Raw genomic sequence first — 9,850 nt, 5'->3', positions numbered from 1 at the left:
TCACGGGGTACAGGGTCTCGGCTAATGGCCCGTCCATCTCCCATCTTATGTACGCGGATGATGCCCTGTTTTTCACTAAAGCCTCGGTTAGAGAAGCGGTTGCTCTTTGGGAAGCCCTCGATAAGTATTGCCAATGGTCGGGACAACGAATCAATGAAAGTAAGTCCAAAGTGTTGTTGTCGAAGAACTGTGATATTGACTGTGGTCTCAACATTGCTGAATTATTTGGTTTCAATATCATGGATGGGAATGAAACTTATCTCGGAAACCCTCTGTTTGTCACTGGAAACCGATCGAAGGACTTTGAGTTCATTGTGGAGAAAGTCAGAAATAGGATGGAGGGATGGAGAGCCAAGTTTCTCTCGCAAGCGGCTCGATCAGTCTTAATTAAACATGTCATGTCCTCTATTCCCATCTACACCATGTCTGTTTTTCTGATCCCTCAGAAAACCACAGATGCCCTGGATGCTTTAACCAGACGATTTTGGTGGACTGGCAAGATGGATGGTGGGAGATACCTATCTCTGTTAAGTTGGGGAGCAATTTGCCAACCGAAGTATTGTGGAGGTCTTGGGTTCCAAAAATTCCATGATATGAATTTTTGCTTGATTGCTAAACTAGGGTGGAGGATGCTGACTAATTCTAAGTCTTTGTGAGCCATGTTTATCTTGAGTAAGTATTGCAGCTCTGAGAGTTTCTGGAGTGCTCCTTTGCCTCGAGTTGCATCTCCGGCAGTGCGGGGAATTTGGAAAACCCGCCAATTCTTATTGAAGAATAGTGTGTCAATATGTGGAAAACACTCTCATGTGGACATTTGGAATTGTCAATGGTCCTGTTCTGATGGGAAGGTTTTTGGTCATGCTGATATAAATCCGAGAATCAGGGCATTTGAGACTCTCGGGGTATTTAGATTGAACTCGACTGAGGCCCTCGATGCATGGGATATACAGAAGGTGGAAGAGTTTTTTAAGCCTACGGCTGCTGAGGCTTTGCTGAATACTAACCTCTCGGAGCTAAGGGACTCGGATCGTCTGGTGTGGAAGTCTACTCCGTCGGGAGATTTTTCGATGAAACAAGCCTATTAAGATCTCATCATTCCAAGGAATGATGATAGTAAACTATACTCCTCTCTTTGGAAATCTGTGGTTCATGATCGGATGAAGCTCTTTTTGTGGAAGGCTAGCCATGATTGTTTGCCTTTTGGCTCTAGACTTAGCCGTATCTTTGGCAATGTGGTGGGAAATTGCTATCTTTGTGATACGGATGGTGGTGACAATTCTGACCATTTCTTTACCCAGTGCCATATTACTCGCAAGATGTGGTTCCTGAGTAAATGGAATATTAGAATTGAGAATATCCCTCTTCGCACTTGTGGGGAGGTTGTAAACTGGATTCTGAATTCGACGCAATTCATGGATGCTTTTGAGGTGTTTTACAGGGAGGAATTTACCGTGTTTGCTGCTGTGCTTTATTCAAAATTATGGTTCTTCAGAAATGATAACTTCCACAACAATCGCCAATGGAGATTTACTAAGATGAAGAGGACTATTGACAATGATTTCGCTAGCCATTGGCGGGCTGCAGAGACCATGAAAAAGACGGATGGATGTATCCAAGGGACACAGTTGAACCACTGGAGGCTCCCTAGGCCATGAAGAATAAGAATCAGTGTTGATTTTGCATGCAAGTCTGAGGTGGGGGCTATTGGGGTGGTGGTGCCTAATACTGATGGAAGCATTCGGGCGATGTTTGTCACTAAGATTTCTTACTCCTCAATCGTCCACGGGGAACTCTTGGCTGTTTTTGGGGCGCAAAGGTGATGCAGCAGCGGACCTGCAGTCAGATTGCCAAGTTCTGATTTCTGCAATTTCTAAAGGCCAATCCCCCTACTGGAATCTGTCTTTCTTGTTTGCAAAACTTTGTGATGTAATTCTAGAGGTTAATGCTTTTCCTTGTTGGGTGCCTCGGACCTCTAACCAAGCAGCTCATATGCTTGCTAAGTGGGGCCTGATCATGATTGTAATGGTTTCTTGAACTTTTGGGAGGTGAGTCCCATGTACTCACCAAGCTACTTACCCTTAATGAATAATTCAGTTTTTTTCGGTAGCAAAAAAAAATTGACTCTTTCATCTTACAATTATTTTATTTTTCGTTCAAAAATCTATGTTTACAATAGAGAATAAATTGGATTTTGTCATAATTAACAATATTAATTTTGCATATTTGAAATTAAATATTAGTTCTTTATCTCAACTATGTATCAAGAAGTCATTGGCTGCTTCAGTCATGTATTACTGTATTATTTAAAATTTTAAACGTTTAAATATTACTGCTCAACCTTTTATATATGAAACAGAAACTTATTAGTTATTACAAATCCACTAGAAGAAAACAAAGAAAACTTGGTACAACCAATGGAAATGCTTAAAATAAAGACATGATAAACTAATTCATCTGCCTCCAGATGCAATAAGAGAGCAGATGACAAGTTTAAATATATATTCTATAAAACTAGGTACGAAAAGAATTGAGAAAAAGTATCCAAAACATGTTGCGGTCCAATGTGATCTACTACAAGAACCTACAAAATATTGGGTTTCCAAAAATACAAAAGGAGGAATAGACAGCAACTAGTATGCGCCCCAGAACCAAAAATGACAACCCTAACAATAGAATTAATCCTTATGGCCTTCTAAGCAACAGAAAAATAATGAGATAAAAGCTAATAATATGTAATACTAATGTTGTACTGTGGGTGTACTATGAAGTATATATTATCAGCTAATGCAAAATGCAAAAGTTGCTCACTCTGCAGAGGTTTTCTTGTTTGGTTCAAAAACAAACTTAATCAGTGCTTCCTTGATTGGCAGCATTTCAGGGAACTCGTTGCTCAACTTTGATGCATCCAACTCGTTGTTGCTTCGAGGGGCCACAATCACCTTGGCTTGCTCTTCTAGAGTGAAGTTTTGCCACTTGAAATCAGGGTCAATGTATTTTTGGTACATCTCAAGAATCTCATTGTGGCTTACAACTCCAGGATTTGTGAAGTTCCAAATGCCCCTTAGGTTCCGCTTCGCCATCTCAATGGAAATGGGTAGAAGTTCATCCAAGATAGTCATACTGTTTGGAATGTTAACCACCTTGTTGTAACGAGTAATCTTAGTAATGAAGTTCCGGGGATTATTCAGATCTGATGATATAGGCATTCTAACTCTCAGGGTGCAGACATTGTCGTATTCTCTCAAAAGCTCTTCAACCTGATGACAAACAAAATAACAGTTAGTTTTAGCAATGGAATCGACTTCTAACGGGGAAAAGGACAGATAATAATTGCAGATAAAATTACCATGGCCTTTGTTTTTGAATAAAATGAACCAATGAAATTCGGTTTGTCCTCCTCCTTGAATCCAATTCCAGAACCTTCTGGATGTGCAGCATCATACTCAAAAATACACCCAGTGGCATAATTCATCAGTAAGAGCCCTTGTTCTCTACAAACATCGGCTATGGTCAAGGTTCCAGCAACATTGGCACGAATCACTTCTGGTTTATGGGATTCACACCAATCAACATTGGGTCTACCAGTCACACCTGCGGCATTGAATACATGGGTTGGTTTAACATTCTGAAGATCTGCCAAGAGTGATGCCCGATCTTCAAGTCGCCCTTTTCCATATTCAAATGGAATCCCTTGTTTCTCACATAGCTTTCCAAGTAGACCACCTATCCAACCAGTCCGACCATAGATCAAAAATTTCAGTGGGGGTTTGCGAGGAGAGTTGGTGCTTTTGGTCGGTGGAACCAACATCCGAGTATTACTTGAGACATAAGATTCAGATTTGTCCTCTTCAGACCCATCAAAATGTCTCTCGAGTCCACCAGGCATCATTAGCATTCTTGGATGTGGAAGCAGGGCCCCTGAAACATCACCCCACCATTCAGGATTCTTGGTGTACCATTCAATAGTCTTCTTTAATCCCTCATCCCAGGTAGTTCTTTCTGACCATCCCAAGTTTGTAAGCTTCTGATCATCCAGAAAGTACCTCTGGTCGTTAAAAGGTCTGTTCTCCACAAACTCAATGCACGCATCAGAATCAACTGAGAAAAGTCTGCAGATATCCTTAGCCACATCAATTACCCTCCTTTCCTTCTTAGTTCCAATATTATAAACATGTCCAACCTCTCCTTTGTGAAGAATGACTTCAAAAGCCTCAGCAACATCCTCGCAGTATAAGTAGCTCCTCACATTAGAGCCATCACCATGAATTGGAAGAGGCTTTCCCCTCATAGCTAGAAGGATGAACTTTGGAATCAACTTCTCAGGAAATTGGTTAGGACCATACACATTGTTCCCACGGGTGGTTATCACAGGTAATCCGTAAGACCTGCCATATGCCATAACAAGCATTTCAGCTCCAGCTTTTGTTGCAGAGTAAGGATTTGTTGGTAGGAGCTGAGAAGCTTCATGATTTCCAACAACAGCATCCTCGTCAGTCTCCCCGTAGACCTCATCAGTGCTTACATGGATGAACCTCCTGATCTGGCCAGTGACTTTGCATGCTTCGAGAAGAACATGAGTGCCATAGATGTTGTTCTTGGTGAACTCAAAACTATTACCAAAGGAATTGTCAACATGAGTCTGAGCGGCAAAATGCATTATTGTGTCAATTTTCTCTGTGATTAAAAGAAAGTTGACAAGATCAGCGCTGCCAATGTCCCCCTTAACAAACTTGAAATTTGGTGATGATTTTGAGGGGAGGAGATTTTTCAAATTTGAGCAGTAATCAAGCTTGTCAAGGACAACAATCTTGTAGTCAGGGTAACTGCGAATCAGCCGATTGGCAACATGGGACGCAATGAATCCTGCAGCCCCAGTAATGAGGATGTTCTTTGGCGTATATGTAGCCATGTCAATGCAATTTCTGAGGAAATGTAAGAAATATATCGTTAGAAAATATAACAGCTTGTATCAAGATGTGCGTAAATAAACCAGTGACAAGACTGACCAAATATGCAGTTTCAAAGTGAAAGTAGTGTACAATAAAAATGGAGACGAAGACTATTTCAAAACCCAGTAATTAAGAGATCAGTAAACCTCATTTGGCAGTTAGAAAACCACAATAGTTTTTCCAATAATAAAAAGAATATAACTAAGCCAGTCACATGTCAATACGGTTCACAAGATTTCGATACTCAAAAAGTCAAACTAATAAGTATACACTGCATAACAAATTGCCCAAAAGACTTACTTATCAACACATCTAAAAAGTAAATCACATGAAGTCTAATTATTTCTTTAGCTCAATCCCAGTTAATCATTGTAAAAGCAAACAAAAGACAAAAAACCCGAATTCAGTACAAACGAAAAGATAAAAAAAAAATCATCCTATGCCACCACAGTTCAAAAAAACATCAGATCCTTGAAGACTTAAATCCTATACGAAATTTAAAACACCTTTTTGCAAAGCACAACAAGATCTGAATCCCACCGCGAAATCCAATTTCTTATTCTCAATGGCACAGTCCAGGATCCAGATCAACAACAAAATGCAGTGCATAATTTAAGGAATAAAATATCACATACCAAATGCAAAATTCAACACACTTTATCACAGATCTAGCAGAATTTACGAAGACTCGGATCAAATTTAACTTCAAATAACGCACACAAACACATCCTATTCACTCGCCGACGAAATTCAGAAAATATATAAAGCGATATACTTACAAATTTGACGGAGATCAAAACGGATCAACCCCAGATTGGGAGAAACAGCAGAGAAAAAATCTCGAAAGAATATCTAAGATGATAAGACTCAGACAGAGAAATGAATGAGAAAATCAGAGGACTCTGATTGCAGCGAGAGGGAAAATGGTGATCCGATATATATACGCCTCCGTTTTTTTCTATTTTTTTATTTTTTTTCAAAAAAGAAAATCAGTGAGACAGTTAAGGAGAACCGTGTAAAGATTTAAAATGACGAAATTACCCTTGTATTAGGAGTCATTTTACATGTTTACACGGTTTGTGGGCCCAGGGTGAAATGGGTAGGTTAGGGGCGTGGAGAATTCCTTTTTCTCAGCGAAGCCACACGGTCCTCGCGGCGCGCCGCTACCCACTGAGCCACGTGCTATCACGTGGAAACCTTTTTTATTAAATATTGAGGAGTGTCTCTTAAATAAGAGGTTCACATTTCAAATCTGAAATTAGTGATTTCTTATAATAATAATCTAGCTAATTTTGTTCCTACGTTATAGTAGTCACTATCTTATTTTCTCTCTAAATTAAAATAGTGTAACTGTAATGTATTAGAATTGTAAAAAGAAAGAAAGCTGTGAAGAAACAAAAAAGTGAGATTTGTATATTTGAAATTGGGAGAATGAAATAATTTGATTTTATTCCAATATAATACTTTATTAAAATAAGAAAAAAAAAGAAATCTAACCTGATCATTTATTTACTACGGTACTATTTTTCCATATTTGATGATATAATTGGGCATGCAAAAGAATGCAAAGATATCAGGGTAAAAAAAACTTAGTTTTATAATTTTTGGTGAACATATAAATTAATTTTTTATTTTTATTTCCTTGTGTGATCACATAATAATCTATTTACTATGATTTCCAATAATTAAATAAATCAATATATGAGCTTTCACTATGAAAAAAACTAACAATAAGTTAATATTCAAAAAAAATATATACTTACTGCACATTGCACAAAAAATAAATGTTGCATAAGAGATTTATTATACTATACGTATGTGCATTGTTCAAAAAAAACATACCATGCATATTATAATTATATAAACAATTCTATTGTACAATGATAATTCTAAATTATAATTATTTACCAGCTTTTTCCTTTTAAAAAAGAAAATATATATTTGTGAAAATTGAAAACTACAAAAAGAAATGTATACCTATTATTTTTTAACAAATAATAATTTAGAGATAAGGTACTTTATAATTTTATCATTATATTTTTCAAATTTTCAGTCCTTTATATCAATATAAAACTAACTCAAAACTAATTCTGATTTTTTTTAGGCAAATAATAATAATTTAGGAATTAAAAATCGCAGTTGAATCACATATATTTCTATATCAGAGTTACATATTAAGTATTTTATTATATTTTTTCAGGTGGGTCGATAGTTCACACAGCCCTTGCCTGTGTGTGGGTTTGCCACCCTTGCTAAAAGAATAATTTCTAAAACAAAATTCTAATAAGAAAAGAAAGCTAATTTTATTGATATTATTATTATTATTATTATTATTATTATTATTTAAGAAACTCTAGTATATTATTTTTTATAAATACATACTTAGATTGCATTTTGAAATATATAAAGAGAAAACAAATTAAGGGGATTCAGAGTTCAGATCCCTTCCCTTTTCTTGTACATGACTTGGTCATATTTGTCTGTGTTATATATATCTATAAAATTAAGCAACATTCAGTCAGAAAACTACTATATAAAGAAAATGGTTAGAGACTTAGTGAACTTTACGAATCATAAATTAATGATATATATGAAAGATTAAAAGTTAATCTAATGACTTTTTATGGCTATTATTATCTGAAACTTTCTCTGCTAACATGTATGTGTCTCACTCTCAAAATTATATGCACATGCATGAATGATGAAAACGTTATGCATTGTTGTCACAATAAACACCAGAGCATATATCTAACAATAATATTGGGTAGTCGGTGTTAAAAGCTTTCCCTTTTGTTCAGCTGTACTTGCTAAAATTCTCACATGAGAATATGAGGTTATCAAATTCATTCATTTTATGATCAGCCAAAAGCTAGAATTAATATAAAGTCACTTAGAGACCATATATATCATCAACTAAGACACGTGTAATATTGGTTGTCACTGGAGAACAATATAAAGAATATTCATTTTAGGACAGATATATTTTTATTATTAATTTGGTTTTGTAATCATATGGGGTTTCTTCGAAAAAACGAAAAGCAAAGAATCTTTAAGAAAGATATATAGCAAGGATAGTTTTAATTGAATGGGTAGCAATTAATGTATTTTCCTCATTAGGTGTCATCATAGTTGCTCCTTGTGCCACTTAACAGTTTATTATGCTGTCCTAATAAAAATATTCTCTACGCCTCTCTGTTAAGTCATTGTGCTATGGATAATATTGCCTCAAATATATATAATATAATAAAGAGAAACCTACCTTTTATTTCCTGCAAGTGTTTTGTTGATAAATTTGTGTTTCTTTTGATGTAACATTTTGAAAATATGATAAGATAAGAATAATCCATTTGATGTAACAATTTAACATTATATTGGTTTGTAATATGTAACAACGTACATGAATGAATAAAGGGTCAACAGTAAAGCTTTTTTTGATGCTTAATTAAGTTTTACCATTTTTAATAGCCGATTAAGTAAACCTTCTTTTTCTTTTCCCTTTCTTTTGGAATATTATCATGATTTTAAGGGACACATGAAAATATTCAATATTGGTAAAAAGAAAAGTAAAACGATCGACGACTCTTTCAAAAGTAGACACTTGAATAATTTTCAATCTAAAATGGTAATTTTGGTAGATTTAGGTGTAAATGTGTGATCCAATATTTCAAAGCACAGGAAAGGAAAGGAAGGAGAAGTGAAAGTGAGAGTGGGAGTGACAACTGTGAAAAGGACTGAGAGAGAGAATGTATAGTCAATGCTGTCAATTGGTGCAATTTGCTTGACTTATTTGTACACCTCAGCACTTTCTATTCTATTTTACTATAATGAAGCCAAACAAACCACAAGAATGGCGGTAAAAGTTAAGGCTGAGATGATATATATATAGACAGTATCCATACCAAGTCCTAATTTTTAGATTACTTTAGTTTAGGTGGCTGATTAAACTTTTCAAATTTAGGGGCTCTCTATTCTTAAGACTTTTCTTCACAATTGAATTTCTCTCTTTTTTTTTTCCCAATTATTATGGTAAAAATACAGTTTTAAACTTGATAATAAACCCTTTGTACAGCCTTACCCAATGAGAGTGCTTAATTCTCTCTCTCTCTCTCTCTCTCTCTCTCTCTCTCTCTCTCTCTCTCTCTCTCTCTCTCTCTCTCTCTCTCTCTCTCTCTCTCTCTCTCTCTCTCTCTCTCTCTCTCTATATATTTATATATATAATTTTCTACTCATTCCCAAATAATCTAAATATACAATGTGATCTAATAAATTAGTTAAAAAACTACAATACTCATATCATGATTCATGAACACTCCTAATTTTAATATGTGTGAAACTACTTGCATGGTTCGAAATCACCTTAACAAGAATTAAGAGATTATATCTCAAACTCAATTATCATTAATGACTAATAGGTAGAGTAGTCCACCACATTGTTAATGTGTGGAAACATTATAGCATATATAAGATTCATGACCTGCGCTATACTTCTTATTATTAATTAATTTTGAGATGAAATTGCATGTATATTACAATTCTAACATAGTATCAAAGTTATAAAAAGAAAAATATTTAACAAAGTATTCAATCTAAAAAAAAAAGTAGAGCCCAAAAAGTATAGCAAAAGAGTCATTTGTGATTTAGGGATAGTGACCCAAAAAAATAGTCACTTATGATTCATTGATAATGACCCAAAAAAAAAATCATTTATGAGGTAGCTGTTCAAAATTAGTGAGTAGAAAATAATTACTATCTCAAGAAGTATTATAAATTTCATATTATCAATGTGTGAAAAAATTATAATGTATATATAAATCCTAATACCCTTGTCAATGGACACTCATGCGCACCTGCAAATAAAAAACAATGAATGAGAGAGTGATTAAGAGAAAAAGTGCACATGT

The 9,850-nt window shown here is 35.3% G+C and overlaps 1 protein-coding gene across 1 annotated transcript; it reads right to left on the bottom strand.

Annotated features, from left to right (window-relative positions):
* Nucleotides 1-2,309: 2,309 nt before the first annotated feature.
* LOC115706811 (trifunctional UDP-glucose 4,6-dehydratase/UDP-4-keto-6-deoxy-D-glucose 3,5-epimerase/UDP-4-keto-L-rhamnose-reductase RHM1) lies at nt 2,310-6,187 on the bottom strand. Its single transcript, XM_030634551.2, has 3 exons — nt 5,729-6,187; nt 3,347-4,922; nt 2,310-3,257 (listed from the first exon to the last, which is right to left on the bottom strand). The coding sequence occupies exons 2-3, from the start codon at nt 4,907-4,909 to the stop codon at nt 2,805-2,807; spliced, it is 2,016 nt and encodes a 671-aa protein (XP_030490411.1). The 5' UTR covers nt 4,910-4,922; nt 5,729-6,187; the 3' UTR covers nt 2,310-2,804.
* Between the last annotated feature and the right edge of the window lie 3,663 nt (nt 6,188-9,850).

This window comes from Cannabis sativa, chromosome 1, assembly GCF_029168945.1.
Source record: "Cannabis sativa cultivar Pink pepper isolate KNU-18-1 chromosome 1, ASM2916894v1, whole genome shotgun sequence".
Lineage (NCBI taxonomy): Eukaryota > Viridiplantae > Streptophyta > Magnoliopsida > Rosales > Cannabaceae > Cannabis > Cannabis sativa.
The sequence above is the reverse complement of the archived record's forward strand: the minus strand, read 5'-3'. Positions and strand labels throughout refer to the sequence as shown.